We start from the raw sequence: 17249 nt of genomic DNA, 5'->3' as shown, positions 1-17249 counted from the left end.
TTGCATGTAAAATGTTTGACCCACTGCATTCTCTTTGTACAGCTGTTCCTGTTAGAAGAGATGAGAGAGAGGAAGTATGATGGGTATGCCAGGGCCATCCAGAAGGCCTGGAGGAAGTACACAGCCAGAAAAAAATATGTGCAGATGAGAGAAGAAGGTAGGTCGTAACTTCTGCTGGCAGGCACTTCACACACACACACGGTTCCAGGAAGAGCAGGAGGGACACGAAAAGGAAGGAAATCTCTCCCTCTCTAGGCAAAAGTTGCATTACAGGTGACTGTCTCGGAATGATGACCTTGTTGGACTACTAAGGTACCACTAATGAGGTTGACTGCTCTGCATGCACAGACCTCTTGGACTGCCCAATGTTTTGCTCTCAAATCAAAACCAGACTGAGTAGGACAGACAGCAAAAGATGCTGCAGGGGAGGCAGAAAAGAAAACTTCCCACAGTTACGCAAAATCTGAATAATCTGTAGGTGATAAAATCAATCCAGGGACTCTACTGGGACTTAGTTGTGTGTGACCTGAGCTGTGTGAATGAACACACTCGGTTTAGAAGGGTTAATCTTTAATTTCCAGCAGTGAGTGAGAAATTTCCGAGTTCCAGAAGTGCTCCCAATTAACCAGAACTACTGAGCTTGCCATCAGCGTATTTCATTAGGAATTGATTTAATGATCACATACATCCTTATCTAAAGGATCAGTAGCAGTACTTCACTTTTTTCCATATTAGAAACAACTTGGTTATCACTTCCCAAGAAATTCCGTGTGAAACAGTTGGCTCTTTGAGAGCATGAGTTTAGGAAATTTAGTAGATGCTATTAATCAGTGTTTATCTTTGGTGTTTAAGCATCAGATCTCTTGCTGAACAAGAAAGAGAGAAGACGGAACAGCATTAACAGGAATTTTGTGGGAGATTACATAGGCTTGGAGGACCATCCTGAGCTACGGCAGTTTGTGGGCAAACGGGAGAAGATCGATTTTGCAGACACTGTAATTAAATACGACAGACGGTTTAAGGTGGGTGGAACAGCAACATCCCCTAAAGATGAGTTTTGCTGGGAGTCAGAGTTGTCTTCACCATCCTGTCACAGAAACTGCCCAGGTCAGGGTCACACCATGCAGGACATGGCTGTGTATTTTTAATGTTGTGTTTCAGAGCGTGAAGCGAGATCTCATCCTGACTCCCAAGTGCATTTACCTGATTGGGCGTGAAAAGATAAAGCAGGGCCCAGAGAAAGGCCAGGTAAAGGAAGTCTTGAAGCGAAGGATGGAAGTGGAGAGAATTCTTTCTGTTTCTTTAAGGTCAGTACCTGGAATATATTTTTCCACTGACAGAGCAATTTGTGTAGGATGGGAAAAATAAGTTGATGAAGTGGGAATTGAAAGCTTTCTTTCTGAATTTGCTTGCTTTGGGTTTCCGACTTGCTTCAGTAACCTTCAAATTTCCAATTTATCTCTAATCACAAAATCTGCCGTTATTGAAGAGAAGAATTATAATTGTAACTTTATTAGCACATGATTTTTTGCTAACAGTAATTACTATAAAATGACTAAGTAGTATTCCTGTCTCTCAAAAGGGATTATTTCAGATATTCCATTACCAACTCCTGAAAAAAAACAAACCTGTTCTCAGAAAGCAAGGTTCTGTAATTAATGCTGCTTGGACTTCGTATGTTTTTAAAAATTAACCATGAGTACTCTGCAAATATCATTATAATGCTGGCTGTATTTGCTGATGACATTTTAAACTGGATGGTATATGCTCTGATTTCCTTGCAGCACCATGCAGGATGACATTTTCATTCTACATGAACAGGAATACGATAGTTTGCTTGAATCAGTCTTCAAAACGGAGTTTTTAAGCCTGTTATCTAAACGATACGAAGAGAAAACACAAAGAAAACTACCTCTGAAATTTAGCAATACGTGAGTTATGGCCTTTTTCAATGGGCTTTTAGGGATAAATGTTTTGTTCTTGCTGTCAGGGCAAATGAGTGAGTGCAAGCTGTACTTTATTTACAGTAACAGGAGGTAGCACAGTGTAAAACCCTGTATGTGCAAGGAGACCAGACTTTGTGCTTGCCTTGTTGGAGTAACAGGTTAGGATTTACCAGGGCCAGTTGTCCCTTCCCACTGTGTGTGCATGGAGAGCTGCCTTCTTTCTCCTGCCTTTGGCACTGGGCCCAGGCCTCTGCAGCTCTGCCACGGAGCAGCTGTGCCAGCAGAGCCCAGGGCAGGGCCCTGCACAGCCACTGCACAGCTGCTGCTTGGCTCCTGACAGGAGCAGGAAGCATCCCCTTCCTGCTTCTTCACCTTCACCTAGGAGTGCAGACATCTCAATGAAGAGTTTGAAAGAATTCTTGGCACGTAATATAACAGTCTGAAATGCTGAAGTTTGTGGGTGCAGGGGACTGGCAGGGTAAAAGAATAATTCTAAAGAGGCCTCACTTAAGTAAATGATATTGGGAACATTTTTTAAAAACAAGCCTGAAAACCTAGAGCATGTCTGATGAGCATTTTGGCTGTGAGGACATCCTGGAAACAATCCCAGCAAACATGTGCTTTTGTTAATACTTCCACCCATTAAGGAGCTCAGCAACAGCAGGCCTTGGATTTGTATGTTTATTTTATTGCCTTCAAAAAGGTGGAGGAATTATGAAAGGCAGCAGTAGATCACTATTTTTGTTTGTAAAGGGTGTAGAAGGAGCATGGAGTGTGGAAGTATGGAACATTATTGTAGCATACACTCCTGTGCACTGGGAATGCAAAGCCAGTACCAGGAGTAAATGTCATATATTATGCTTCTGGGGTCTTGCCCAAAACCGTATCTGGGTACAGTTCAGAGCAGATGGATAGTGTGGCAGTGCTGGGAAAGAATGTGCGTGTGTATGTGTGTCTGCATGGGAAGGACTGTAAAATGAAAGGGTGAGGTGTTTGTATGCAGAACTGTTCACCTGCAGCACAGCATAGGGCCTGCCCCAAAGCCCACGCAGGGCAGTGTACAGCCACCCACACCTCCAGTGTGCGTGCACCTCTGACAGTGTGTACAGGGCAATGTCCCCAAACACAGCCTCGAGCAGCACCAGCAGAGGCAGTGCCAGAGGCACTGGTGGCTGAGGGCTCACACATCTTTCTTCAAAGCTCACTGTCCTCTCCAGGGCATCTTAAAACTTCCTTTGAGAAGCTGTACCAGGAAAGTTAAAGTGTCAATTAAGAAGAACATTAAAAAAAAAAAAAAGCATGGAAAAAAGATTTAATTAGGTGGTTATGTCAGCTGAGTCACTCATGGAATGCAGATTCTCAGTGTAAGCTTTTAATTTTGTATTTCTAAGTTATCTGCTGCCAAGCAGTACTGTCTTGATTTGATGTAGGAATTCTGGGTTTTTTTCATTCATGTGTTCACATGCTTCTGTCAGACTTGAAGTGAAGCTGAAGAAGGAGAGCTGGGGGCCCTGGAGCAGTGCTGGTTCTCGACAAGTGCAGTTTATGCAAGGCCAAGGAGATGTAGCCATTCTCAAACCAAGTAATAAAGTGCTGCAGATCAGCATTGGACCAGGGCTACCAAAGAATTCCCGTAAGTATGAATTTCCTCTAGAAATTAGGGAAAGGTTTATAAATTCAGAGAATGGTGGACTTTTCTATCCGTCCTGGCTCTAGCCTCACTGTGTTCTTTATTAATTTCTCTGTAACACTTACACAAAGATCCTAAGGATACAGTAGAATTCCTTGCTGCTCTACAGCTGTCAGTGTTCTGGGCCTTGTTTACCGTAGTGGCAAGAAGGCTTTGCTTTATAGCCTCAGGTTGAACTGGATCACAAAAGGGAGAATATCCCAAAGTCATCCTTTTTGCACCTAATGCTTTGTAACAGCCTGGCCAACCCTGCAGCAGTCAGATTCCTTATTCCTGAAGATCAGCTCTTTCTGATGACAGAACAGGGGGTCTGGCAGCCAGCAGGATTTACCTAATTAATGTAATTTTGAAGGGGTAACAGAATGTTGCTGGTTTCTTCTAGGTCCTACTAGACGGAACCTTACCCAAGGCAGAGGGTATTCCAGCAGGTCTCAAAATCAGGCTTATCCTATGAGAGCTGCACCACCTCCTCCGGGTAAGTCCTCTTAGCCTGGGAAAAACAGAGTTCCAAATGGCGACTTTTGTTTTTCTCTTGTCATCTGGTAATTTTTAGCCAGTAAAAAAATCATGGTGACAGTTTAAATTTCTCTTACAAAATCCTGCCTGGAAAGCATGTTTGTAGGCATTTTATGAAGTGTCTTGCTGGATATTCCCCCAGAGATGTCCAGCTTGTTGTGGATGGTGACTTGTTCAGACACTTGGTAAAAGTCACTGAATGTAAACCTGAGCCTGTAGCTGTCTCCATTGTGAAGAGTACAAGCTCTGTGCTTATCACGCCATAGACAATGCTTTGCAGTGAAACTGCTTTCAGTGCCAGCCACAGCACAGAATGCAATTTGTGTCTCATTGTCCTGCCCTGTCAGACATGTTACAACTCCTGTGTGCCTGAGTGCTGGGACACAGCAACTGTGCCAGTGAACAGCCCTTTCTGCGGGGGACTGATGTAATTAGGGTGTTCCACTTCTGCCCTGGGCAGATATGATTAATTTTGCTTGTGAACTCAGAGGGGAGAACAATATTCCATTGACCCGGCATTTCCCAAGAGGTTTTTTTTTTACTTACACTCCCAGAGTAGTTTCTTTTTAACAAAGAGTCCTCTTTCAGTCAGCTGCTGTTTATTGAGAAGCACAGTGCTAATGGTGGAAGTTGGGGGTGTGACAGTCTTGGTCACCAAATTAAATAGACAATTCCAAATCCTCACAGCTGTATTGAGTCAAACTAAGGACTGTGTGATGTGCCAGAACTGGTTGTGAAGTGGGAAATTACTGTAAGGAACTGACCTGTTGGCAGACATATAGTGAGTATTTGTACATCAGTTAAAGCAAGGACAGAGTCTGGTTTATACTTTCAAAAACTGTTTCAGCAATTTTATAGCTAGGAGAAGTGTCATTGCTGAAGTTAAGTGCTATGTTGACCCTCAGGCACTGGGGTACATTTTAAAGGTGACTAGAAGGTTTTCTTACAGACCTCTCTGTAGGTTCTAGTAACATGGATTTTGGTTTATTTGGTTGTTTTTTGTATGTTAAGTAAAGTAGCCACATGTAGCTGGAAAAATAAAATTGCAGACGTGTTACAAAAGAGTTCCAGTTACACTGTCCAGACTTTCAAGGAGTTTGAAGCCTTGTCATGATTTGGGCACATTCCTCCTTGAAAGTCCCAAACAACTATCTGGGTTCTGGTATTTTCACATCTTGGTTTGAAATCAGTGGTGCAGCAGCTGAACAGAGTGTTCTGTACATGTTCAGAATAACCCAAACCTTTATTTATATCACCTTAAAGTATGTGCCATGCTGGCTTGGATTGCGAAGTGGGGTTTATGTAGGCGTTTATGACCCTTAAGTTCTGCCACAGTATCCAGAGGATATCAGAAGCACAGAACAGCTGTTGAATTCAGTAGGGTTTTCCCAGGTGCCATGATTACGAATTCTCCTCTTTGCACAGCTGTTCTCTGCTAATGTTTAGCAGGCATAATCACAATGGCAAAGGAGAGGGTTACCCCTGTCATTAAGGAAATGGAATTTTAATGGAAGCATAGCTCCTGCTTTGCTCCGTAGGGGTTTTAGGAATGTAAAGCATGCTGACTTGTGCTCTTCAGGCCCTGATACCTCAAGTAGCTCAGACATGGGTGGGTTTGCTTTAAATTCAAGTTAGAGGCATAATTATTTATTTAAAGGCATAAACCCATGTCACTTCTAGAAAATTCAGACTCCTTTTCACCTATCAAAATAGCATCAAGGTATATTTTTTTTAACAGAACAATAAAAAAGCCCAAACACTCCCCCCCACCCCATGCTTGTTAAAACAGACCAGTATTTATAGCGACTTAATAGAAACAGTCTAATTCCTTGAATATGTGGTAGACTGAGTTTGAACTTCAAAAGAAAAAGAAACAATTCTGGCTAGCTTTGGATTAACCCTTATCTGGATAAAATATTTGGCAATGTTTTAGAGGTGTGGTGGTACCATGTTAGCTAAACTGGAACTCGGCAGAGAGCTAATCCTTGTGCTCACTTGGAACACTCAGGGCACACATCTTAAACCTGAGCACAAGTCCATGCAGTTGTGAACCCAAAACAGATTGTCAGCAGACTGGAAACCGAGTATAAATCAACATTTCAACATGATTTGGTTTTCAGGTTCCTTGATAGGTGGGGCTCTCTGACAGCTGTGTCTGACAGTTAAGCCTTCAATCAGCACAAGGAAAAGGTTACCTTTACTGAGCTGGAGTTTGGAATGCATGCATTCACGCTTTATTTACTTCTAGGTCAGCACCAAAATGGAGTAATAAATTCCCCCCAGTCTGCAGCCCATCCCCAGTTCCCAGGAAATCAATGGGCCAATCAGAAGAACCTGTACACAAGTATGACACGACCAGCTTTACCACGGCAAATGTCGGGAGGATCAGGCAAGATTTCACAGCAACCAGAAAGCTTGGATTTCTTGAAAGTACCTGACCAAGGAGCAGCTGGGTAAGATTTTACATTGAATCTGAGAAAAAGATGCCCATTTTTGCCAATTGTTTCACACACTCAAACTGTTCATAACTGATATACTCTGTATGTCAATCACCAGGTTGTGCTATTGAGCTGTACTCTAAGGTATCATCAATTCCATCAGATTCCAAAACACATATGCTATCCTAGAGCTGTAGGAATAAAGGTGAAGCAGTACTAGTTCAATATCTTAAATTTGAATGTTGATGGCCTTAAAAAATTTTAAGGTTTTTCAGTGACCCAGCAGTTTCCCTTATTCCACTCTTGTAGAACATTAGTGGAGCTTCACTATAGTGGGAATCTTGAGTGTCACTTAATTGTCAAAGACTGCTTCCTACTCAGCAGCGCTATGAAAAAAAAAGAAAGAAGCAGCAGTTTGCTGATAACTCCCATGATCTGCATGAATGGGGATTCTTGGAGGCAGCAAAAGTATATTTATTTTTAACCGTATCAAGAGCACCTTTTTGTACAAACAGCCCTGTCTCAGCTGTCAGTCAGCAGACAAGCTCCTTAGCAAGTGTTCTGCACTGAATTACCCTTTTGGCCTAAGCATTCTTTTGCTGATTTGATATATTAGTTACAATGTTAGTGAGCATTAGACACCTCACAGAAATCAAGTAATACCATAAATGTGCACAACTGATAGATTTTGAGAAATGAAAGTGCAGAGGGTTCCTTAGGAGGGGCTTTCTAGTTCCTGAACACAGAGCCCTCAAGCAAGGTTAGGCAGGTACAGAGGTCTTTTCAGTTGTACTAATGGCAGTCATTTTACCCCATTGTGCCCAGTGTCACCCGTAAGGTACTTCAGGCATATTTAGAGCATTTTCCTGTTTAAGATTAATCTTCAAATAAGAAAAATCACAAAGAAGTGGTCGCTGCTACTTATTTTACCACTTTCAAACCCATCGGCACATCCTAACACTTTCAGGCACGTTCCATCTTGTAATAACAATAAGACATAGAGTCTTTAGGTGGTGAGATGTTCTTGTCACGTGTCAGCTTCTTCTGTTAAACTCTTTTACTAATATTAGATTTTGTCTTGAGACTACAGTTCATACAACAACAAAAACACATAAGCCATAGGATAAAGCCAAACCCGAACATCTCAGCTGTTCTGCAGCAGTAACCAAAGGAAGTACTCTTAACAAAAGTGACATTCCCATGGCTGTCTTCCTGGGCATTACGAGCTCCTTTATTAATGCACTGAAAAGAAACAACATAACTGTATTCAGCCGTGGATTTCAGATGAGCATTTCTCTGCCTGTTCCTTTTCAAAAGGAAGCTGCAAGCTAGAAGAGGTGTTAATAGCCATATATAAGTAGATATAATTTTTAAGGATTAGAATTAGGTTCATTTTTAGCAAAGCTGCCAAGAAGGATACACTGGTACTAACAATCCAGTACAAGACCAAGATGAAAATCACCAGGCTCCCTTGCAACAGCAAAACATCTCATTTAAGATACCCTAGTTCTACCATGGCTGCACAAAAGCTGAGCTATTTTCCAAGACTTGTGCTGAATTCTTTAGTTTCCATATGTAGGTCTAGGTTTCACAACATCTCCTACCCTGAGCAAAGGCAGTAGATGCTGAAGAATGGGAGAAAATCTCTCCCCTCATAGATACATTGAGAACTGAAGTGCTGTTATAACCCATACTTCAAATCTTATTTTCTGGTGCAGTTCACTACAAAGTTAGAATTAGACAGGTTTATTGACAAAATTAAGCCTAGGACTTTGTGTAAGTAACTGTAACCCTGTTCTGCAAAAGCTGTGTAATGTTACTGTGGCATTACGTTACATGATCACAATTCATTCTCCTCCACATCATTACAGTTTTTGTCATTCAGCACATAGATTATTAATTTTAAACTGACATACTGAGTCTAATACCTGTTCTCTCTTCCAGCCTTTATTAGCTGATGAGCTGGCAAAATGCATTTCTTCCCTCTTTCCCCTTCCTAATCTTTGGAGTGGTCACAGCTGTAACAGTTTGTGCAGCATCTCCCCTGCTGCTTCAGAGTTGGCTATAACAGAACAAGTCCATAGATGGCCCTGGAATCTGAGGCAACTTAAAAGATATGCAAGTCTCTGTTGCAGCTTAGTCACAAGAATGGTAAAGTAGCAAGCCTGTGAGCTGGAAATTTGTTTTTGATACTAAAAACTAAATCCCTGTTGACATTGGGGAAAGGGGAGAGACACAGCCTAAGCTGTGCAGATACCAAGATATGCATGAACCGCATGTGCACATTTGCTTCCATTTCAGCCTGGGCACTAAATATCTTCATTTGAACTGCTGGGAAGTCCTTACTCATCCATTTCCATAGGAAAGAAATGGCAACTCTGTCCCTTTCCCAGGGAAGTCTCACACTGCTATTTTTAAGTGTTGTGACATTCAAGAAAATCTTTTTTCCCTTGTTCTGTGATGTTCTTCAAAATGAATTCATTAAGACAGAGGGGTTTGCTAAAGCTCAGGTTTGAGTCACAAGCCCCAAAGCCCACGAGCCCTTGCTGTCGGTCAGTGTCCGCAGGCAGACGTCGAGCCGCCCGCCGCCGGCCGGAGGAAGGCCCAAGCCGCAGCCCAAGCCCAAGCCGCAGGTGCCGCAGTGCCGGGCGCTCTACGCCTACGACGCGCAGGACACCGACGAGCTCAGCTTCAACGCCAACGATATCATTGACATCATCAAGGAAGGTATGGACACACAGGGGCTGGAATTTCAGTGCTGGTCTTGAAGGTACATTGTCACAAGGAGTTAGGACAGGACTTCCCAAGCCACCCCAGTTCCTCTTCTCTTGTTAGGCTTGCAAATTTCCATGATGGTTCAGGGGGCACAGAAGCCTCCACCCCAGTCCAACCTCTTCACTCAAGAGCATGTCAGAGACAGACCACAGACCTGTGTCACTGGGTACTGCAGAGCTGTACATTTAGTGAGACAGTAATTCGGTCACTGCCTCTAGAGGAAAATTAGCCTAAACCACAGCTGTAGCACAAGAAGCAAAAAGTAGTTAACCAGTTCAATCTCTGGGTCTCCAAAGCACCCTCCCCAAGGCAAAATGATGTGGCCAAAAGATGAACACTCCACATCCTATCCCCTCATTCCTTCCCAAGAAGGCTCTCACTGAGTGGTACAGCTTTGCCACAGGTTGCACCAAGTACGCAGAAACGTTTCCCAGAGCTCACTCCTTACCCTTGCTATCCTTGTTGCAGATCCTTCTGGCTGGTGGACGGGAAGACTACGAGGGAAACAAGGTCTGTTTCCCAACAATTACGTCACCAAGATTTAAAAGACTGTCAGAGAATAATTGACGTAGAGGTACCAGTGGTTGATGATGTTTCCCTTGCCTTCAGGACATTGTTCTTCCAAGATCTGCTGTTCTCAGCAGTATTTTCACCAGTAAATTGTGTATGAGCAGGAAGTTACCCACAGTACAGACTTTGATCTTTGTCTCAGCACCATACAGCAATGAACTGACCAATTATTTATTATATTTAAAACCTGGTTTAAACACCTGGTAAGTGAAGAATGCTCAAACCTACCATCTTCCTGAAACAGGTGCTTTACAGTCTGGGACCAGGAACTTCGAAAGGGGTGTATTTAATAAGTGCCTTCAGCTGAATATCAGTAATCTTTTAAATTATCTACTGAAGATAATGTTAAATGCACATTTCATCTAATGCAGATCACTCTGGGGAACATGTTAATAAGTATGCTGCTACATGTCAAAAAGATAGAGGCTCATTTGGGATATTACCATCTAAAAAACTACTGTGATGGTCTATTTAAGTAATTCTGTACAGAGATGTAATGGAACTGGTTTGTGTTTGCAGGTGTGTTTAGGGACTCCCAACAGGCACTGTAAGAATTTAAAACAGAGAACCACATTGTACTGTATGCTAAACAATGTTGCCTTCTTCAAGATTTATATTATAATATGGCTGGCCCATGTTGGATTTATGTTTAATACTCTACCTGTTATAGGAAGTGTCTTTATGCAGAGCTGTACATTTACAGAAATAGTTATATACTGTATATAAAAACTGGTTATGATAGAAACATGTAAAAATGTATAATGTAGTAGTCCACTGTTCTTATGAAGTAGTACTGCTAGAATTTTTATGCCAGGTACTTACAGATATGCACTACTCCTTCTCCTTTTAAATAGCAAAAGCACAGGTGTTACTGCCCAAGTCTGATTGCCTCCCCCAGCAGAGTGGCTGGTGCTTGCCCTGCTGTTCTGAGAATTCCTGCTTTGCCTTTTGAACCTCCGTAAAATAAAACACAGGAAGATCAACACGTCTTATTTGTTCTCTGTGCAGTTTGTTCTCACATATACAATGTCTTCAGGATTTTACTGCACTGACTTCTAAAGAAAAAACCCTTTTCTTCACTCCCAATTATTTTTCCCTATGCCCAGCTGAAGTGCTGTTCTCTCCTGTTAAGAACAGTTAAAAAGCCCTGGATATGTTGGTATTAAAAAGTTGCATAAGCTTTAAGATACAGCTAAAAATCTTGAATCCCTCCTAAACCGTTGCCTAAGTCTAACTTAGGTACACAAACCATCTGCTGTAGAAACTGTTTCTGGGAGACAGGAATGAGGACCTCACTCCAAGGGAGGAATTACATCCACACAAGGAATGAAGCACATTTTTCAGAAGATCGTTTGCAGCAAGTGCTAGGTTTACTTAGCACAGGGGAGAGAAAAATCTGCTTGAGGAGATAAAACCCAGTAAGTTCAACATCCTTCCCACACAGGAGCACTGGGGTCTAGGTCAGTTCTGTAGCATGAGGTTCTTGCCTTTTACATCAGAGCCAGCATGCTCGTTAAGAAGAGATGCTGGAACAGTCATAGAATAGCTCAGCGTGGAAGGGAGGTAATGAGTTCAGTATAACCTGGAGACTACCCAAAAGGTCTGTAATTAAACATTACTGATACAGGATTAATTTAACAAAAAGACCTACATGAGGTATTGAGGTAGAAAAGTTGCATTAATTACAGGCTTGTATTCCCTGAGCATACAGATACTGACAGAGCAGAAACAAAGACAAAAGCAAGCAAAATGTCAAGGGGCAAAGAAGAACTGCCTTATGGGGGGTTTGACTCTGTAATCCCAGGTACAGAGGTTTATTGGAGAAGGGGTGGGGGGGGAAGAGAAGATGTGGGCAAGTGAACAGGTAATGAAAAAACTAAGGGGGTCCTTTTCAGGAAGTGGAGAAGGTTTCAAGAGCTGAGCTGCTTTCAGAAGGTCTCCTCCCCACAGTTCCACACCTGTATTCCCTGCCTAGGTGTTAGCATTACAGGAGACTTCTAGTTTTTCTACCTTAGCTCCCTTTAAGCACACAGAGAAACACACAGATTTACAAGGTTAATACCCATTAAAGCTAGCCTACTTTCCCCAAGCTTGAAGGCAACAACCTACAAAAAAAAAAAAAATTCCAGTACACTTTCTTGGAATAAGGCACTGAAATAAAGTACATATTTAGTGTTCTTTAAGGTACAACAGAAAAGATGCACTGCCTGTTCTTTATGTTAAGAGTGAAAATAAATTAATAAATACAATGCAATATATAAAGCTCGGAGATTCTCTTTGGAAGCAACCACAGCGAATAATCAAGCCCATTTAACTGCAAGTTGTAACAATCACCTATTTAGTCAAATGTTCTGCTTGGACATTAGATTGCAAATACGTAGGTTGTACCTTAAAGAGTCACACTCACAATATTTAAAAGAAAGGAGTTTTATTTTTAGATAGAAAGCTGTGTTACAAAGCAAATTTAAAATGTCACCTTCTGCGTGAGTCGGAACTGTCTGCGGGAGGCTGGAATGCTATGTACAAAAGCAGTAGACAAAGTGCACACCCCATCATCAGGCCCTGCTGCCCAGGGCTTCACAAGAGTGATGCAGCCAGATCCCGAATGATCTCGCTGTTCAGCTGAGGGATGGTGCTGATGGTCAGTAGTTTGCTGCTTGCATACTTATTCTTGATAGCCTGCAGAATAGAGAACAGAGATACAGAAGTTTTACACATACAGTATTTATGCTCAGGCGGATGATTTTTTGGTCAGTTAGCTTGCCTGCTTGGAAAACAAGCAAACAAACAAGGCTGGCAGTGAACCAGTTTGCAAAGTAACAAGAGCACAACTTGTTAAAAAGGTTTTGATGTTAACATTAATGCAACAGCCTCTCACAGGCTTGTCAGAAGAGCATAGGCTTTGAGATAACATATGGAGTCTTTACCTAAGGAGCCACAATATGCAGCAAGCTATTTTTAAAACATTATAGAGAGGATTTAAGTAGTTATACTTACAATGTATTTTGTTAACTTCTCATTTACTTTGACCACATTCTTGGCCATATGTTTCATGGTCATCACAAGACTGTCCTCTGCATAGCCAGTGTAGTACTGCTGCTTTGTGCCCTGTAGCAGAACAGTAACAAACTTGAGATTTATGATGGGGGAATTGCTGCTGAAGGCACAATCACGTCAGGCAGCAAACACCCTAAGCTTCATGGCTAAGACTCAAGTGCTGGAAGCTGTAGCTGTCAGTTCAAATGACAGATCCAGAGTAACCTGATGTGCAGAAGTCTGGACACATCAGGGACCATGATTCTGGACTGAACAGAGAATAAAAAAACAACCAGCTGAACTACAACTCACTACTCATGGTCCACAACTTCATTATGCTACGTGTACTTCAAGAATTATGAAAATCTATTTTTACTTACAGTGTAGCCTTCTGTAACTCAATTCCAACAGAAAAATCCTTTTGTACCACACTATTCACACAGAAAAGGATTGTGAGTTTTTACTGGCACATTCCTTTTTCTACCTGCCCTTATGCATCAGGCTGTCCAACTGCCATTCCAGCACCAGCATTGTTACCAACCTAAACACAATTTTCTTAAGTGCTTTTTTATTGGTTCAATTCCACTGACCGAAGAAAAAACTCCTAACAACAAGTTTGATTAAAATACTCACCCATTTGTTATGTCCCAGAATCTTCTGAGACAGGCACAATGCAGCAGCTGCAATCTCTGAAGGACGATGGTGAACCATGTCATAGTCTATCAGTGTCAGCTCCATCAGGTATTTTGCTAGAGTGTGTTGCTTAGCATCGGCCTAGCAGGTTGAGAGCTTGTTAATCCACAAAATTTCACTTCACTTCAGCACAATCACTCAGAATTGCTTATTGTGTTCAAGAACAAAACAAAAATAGCAAAATCTTTACTACAGTTTAGGGACCATCCTTTCTAACAGACATTCCTCTCAAAATCAAGACCAGTGACCACATCAGTCTAGACTAGCAGCCCTTTGGAATTTGGACACAAAGTCAAGTGAGGGATTTTAACAGAAAACTGCAGTATCAGGTACTGCTGTGCCCAACTGGGGATACAAGTGCTCCTTCTGTAATGCAAACTAAAGGAAGGAGAGATGTAAAATTACTTATTTGAGTTAGTGGTCTGCTGAGGCAATCGAAGCCCACCTCAAAGTGTGGACAGTTCACTTGAATGTAACTACTGAGGTGGAGAAAGAAAGGGTCGTGTCAAAGAGAAAGCTTATCTTTTGATTCTTAAATATCACAGTATTTGCAAGCAGAAATTACAAAGAACTGCAACACGGCTAATGTTTTACTAATAAGTACCCTGATCACCAGGATTAAAAAGATTAAAAGCAAGGGTTCTTAGCTGAACAGTAAAATTACTGCCTCTAAGGCTGAACATAGGCCGCAGTAGATACAAATGTGAAATACTACTGGCTACCACAGTGACATTGTCATGTTACTCCACACGGTGGAGTTTCAGAGCTGAGCATTTCTTCATCCAGCATTTAAGCAGGAGGAGGGTAAGATCACATGATAAAAATGCCAGAAGCAATCCCCATAGACTTTACCAATAAAGGAAAGTGCTAGATAATGAGGACAAGTACCCACCTCCCCAGCTTTTGATGCTCTTCTTAAGAAGTGAATTGGAAGAGGTCGTCCCAGATCAAAATTTAATTCTTTAAGAATAATCATCTCCATTTCTCTAATTTCATTACTGGTGTAGGCATTGTCGGTAATGTAAACAAAGTCTGCTACATCAGGAGACAATATCTCTTCATATTTTGAAGCTACAAGCAGCGCTGTTACGCCCACCAGCTGAAGCTTCTTGCGAGGTACTGGATGACTCTGCAACACAGGAAATTTAAAATGCCTAACTCTAGGTAAACAGATTATCAGTTTACGATACCAGCATGACAGTGCTCATTCTTATAAATGATGTTTTTCACTCTAGTCAAAGGTGCTCAAAGAAGGGAACAGCCTCAGTTAAGATGCTGTACTGTAACAGCTCTTATACACAGAGCAGATTTTGTAGATTGTTAGATTTCTAAAGAAAAGTTAAATCCTGAACTCCTTTACAAACATAGTAATCGAATAATTACTGAGCATGACTTGAAGAATCCCTCACCTGTAAGAAGCGATCCATGATCGCCACACACATGTACAGTGTTTCCTGCAGGAGGTGGAATCTCGAGTGCACCTGGACAAGCCAGTCCACCAGAATTGCGCGCATGCGCCCATTGATCATCCTCCCGTCCAGGTAGTGTGGCCGGACCGATTGCTGCAGCTGTGGGGAGAGCGGTGTGAGCAACCAGGTAACCCCAGAGACACGGGGGCAGCCGTGGGGCATCCTACCTCGAGCTCCCTCAGGTACAGGTAGATGTCTTTGACATAGTCACTGCACAGCTGGGGGTTCTCCCAGTCCTCAGCATCAATGTCTTCTACGTTGTTGAGCAACACATCAGAGAAGGCTTGGCACAAATCCTCCTCTTGCATTGATACATCCATAGGGACAGGAGACAGAACCTAAGGAATAGATCATATCTGTTAACGCATCTTATGTATCTACTGTTTACATTTCAATGTTCCTTTGTTTCCATGTTTCACCAGTCACTAATACAACTTCTTTAGACGGAAGTTGAAACCAAGCTTGGGCTCCAGTGCAGCAAGTTTTCATTGAGATACTGCAAACATAGAATCCCAACATCTTCTAGTAATTGCCAGCTAAAGCAGAAACTTCATCCAGCACTTCAACAGTTTGTTCTGTCACTTGAATGTCAGCCTTTAAGTACAACCTGCATTAAACCAAAACCTCAGTACAGAGGCTTTGCTTTTTCAGCAGAGGAATGAGATACAGCCACAGATAAACTCTTGTGAAGGTAGAGCTCTAAGCTGCAAAGCAAATTAAAAATCAGAACAGTATCATCACTTTCTACCTTTGGAACATCAGTTTCTTTGTTTGCTTGATTCACAGCAGGTGGAGCTTTAGGCAGTGCAATTCCATTTGTCATCTTGCTAGGTACTTTCACAGGCTTTATGGATGCTTTGGGGCATTCTGTTTTCTGTAGTAAAAACAATTATTATTAGTAGAGAGCTAGCAATCTAACTTCTCCCTCTATATAGATTTCAAATGTTCCTTTACCTTAGATATGTGCGTTCCTCTTGTTGCAACTTTATTTCCTATTTCTTCTAAAGCAGCCCTTTTGCCAGTCACATGAGGTTTCGCTTTACTTTTAAGGTCAGACACAGCATTCTCCATCCCTCTAGTGATCTAAAATGATAAAATTGCAAAAGCTGAAGAGTCAGAGACCAACTTTCCAATGCCTGACTCCATTATACGCTTACCACCACTCCACTGTACCTGTGTACCTCTGTGCCTGCTACGCATTACTCAACCAGCTTTTCTTTCCTAGCCAGTCACATATGTTCAGATGAAGAGGTCTCCTCTAGATTCAGAGCACTGTACTCTCTGAAGGGTGTTGTAAAATTAAGCAATGCATCCTATCTCATACTTTGTAACTTTTTAAGGTCAGAGTGCTCACCTGCTATTTAACTATTATACTCACACACTTTGTAACTGTAGCAGCGCCCCCTAGAGGCTGCATAAAGCAAATTCCTTGTTACATATATGCCACATAAAATCAAAAAGCTATACTACACACGCAAAAATTAATATTCTTTGTTATGCTCAGCAATGAAACCACCAGGCTTCAGGTTTTTCGTGGAGTTCAGCTTAAACCACTAGACAATCACCACAGAAGAGAGGCTCCCGGAGTCCCTTCCTACACCTACCCCTAAAGCAGCTTTAGTTTTCCCACTCCCACATCCCCCCCGCGTTCAGTGGGGGAGGCGCGGCGGCCAAGGCCAGGCCGAGGCGGGAGCAGCGCACGCGCTGCCCTTAACGGGGCCCCCTCCCACCGCTGGGCCACAGCTCGGCCCGGCCGCCGCCTCACCCGCCCAAGTACGGGGGGGTCCCGTCCGGTCTGAGAGCCGCCCCCCCCCACCACCCCGCGGACCCCGCGCCGCCTGAGGGCGAAGAGCGGCGGGGCCCCTCGGCGCCCCCTCTCTCGCCCCCACCCCCGGCCCACCCACCGCCCGTGGCGGTACTCACAGGGGCGCGGCGCGTCACCGGCAGCGCCATGGGCACGGATGCGAGGAGAGCTGCTGCCCGCCGCTCCGCACACAACTGCTCCCTTCGCGAACCAAACCGGCGGCCGCTCCCTCACGCTGCCGCGGCTCCCTTTAAACCCTGTCCTGCTCTACTATTGGACAACTTCGTACAATGCACGCGTCCGATTGGCCCG

The 17249-nt window shown here is 42.9% G+C and overlaps 2 protein-coding genes across 6 annotated transcripts in view; one reads left to right on the top strand and one right to left on the bottom strand.

Annotated features, from left to right (window-relative positions):
• The window catches only part of MYO1E (myosin IE), a 110898-nt gene extending 99975 nt beyond the window's left edge, over positions 1 to 10923 (top strand). For 3 of the 5 annotated variants that reach the window (XM_032123012.1, XM_032123014.1, XM_032123011.1), the window contains exons 20-28: positions 43 to 157; positions 853 to 1022; positions 1162 to 1307; positions 1785 to 1931; positions 3422 to 3579; positions 4019 to 4111; positions 6401 to 6605; positions 9148 to 9317; positions 9834 to 10923. In XM_032123012.1, coding sequence (XP_031978903.1) covers positions 43 to 157; positions 853 to 1022; positions 1162 to 1307; positions 1785 to 1931; positions 3422 to 3579; positions 4019 to 4111; positions 6401 to 6605; positions 9148 to 9317; positions 9834 to 9910 — 1281 coding nt within the window. In that variant the 3' untranslated portion in view covers positions 9911 to 10923. Of the gene's footprint in view, positions 1 to 42; positions 158 to 852; positions 1023 to 1161; positions 1308 to 1784; positions 1932 to 3421; positions 3580 to 4018; positions 4112 to 6400; positions 6606 to 8534; positions 9318 to 9833 lie in introns of those variants that run through there. The other 2 variants (XR_004242801.1, XR_004242802.1) reach the window with 2 other exon arrangements.
• Positions 10924 to 12346: 1423 nt separating this feature from the next.
• On the bottom strand, positions 12347 to 17180 carry CCNB2 (cyclin B2). Its single transcript, XM_032123018.1, has 9 exons — positions 17057 to 17180; positions 16088 to 16216; positions 15882 to 16007; positions 15301 to 15471; positions 15074 to 15232; positions 14557 to 14793; positions 13605 to 13745; positions 12933 to 13043; positions 12347 to 12614 (listed from the first exon to the last, which is right to left on the bottom strand). Exons 1-9 carry the CDS (start codon positions 17084 to 17086, stop codon positions 12513 to 12515), a joined length of 1206 nt encoding a protein of 401 aa, XP_031978909.1. The 5' UTR covers positions 17087 to 17180; the 3' UTR covers positions 12347 to 12512.
• Positions 17181 to 17249: the final 69 nt, after the last annotated feature.

This window comes from Corvus moneduloides, chromosome 13, assembly GCF_009650955.1.
Source record: "Corvus moneduloides isolate bCorMon1 chromosome 13, bCorMon1.pri, whole genome shotgun sequence".
Classification (NCBI taxonomy): Eukaryota; Metazoa; Chordata; class Aves; order Passeriformes; family Corvidae; genus Corvus; species Corvus moneduloides.
This window is presented reverse-complemented; position numbering and strand designations above follow the sequence as displayed.

Bases quoted from the DNA above. Each gene is read 5' to 3' on its own strand.
- CCNB2 (XM_032123018.1), bottom strand. From the start codon at position 17,086: ATGGCGCTGCCGGTGACGCGCCGCGCCCCT. The intron at 15,472-15,881 runs GTAGAAAGTGAT...TCTATTCCTTAG, and splicing joins AAGAAACTGATGTTCCAAAG to GTTCTGTCTCCTGTCCCTAT. The intron at 12,615-12,932 runs GTAAGTATAACT...TCTATTCTGCAG, and splicing joins AGAAGTTAACAAAATACATT to GCTATCAAGAATAAGTATGC.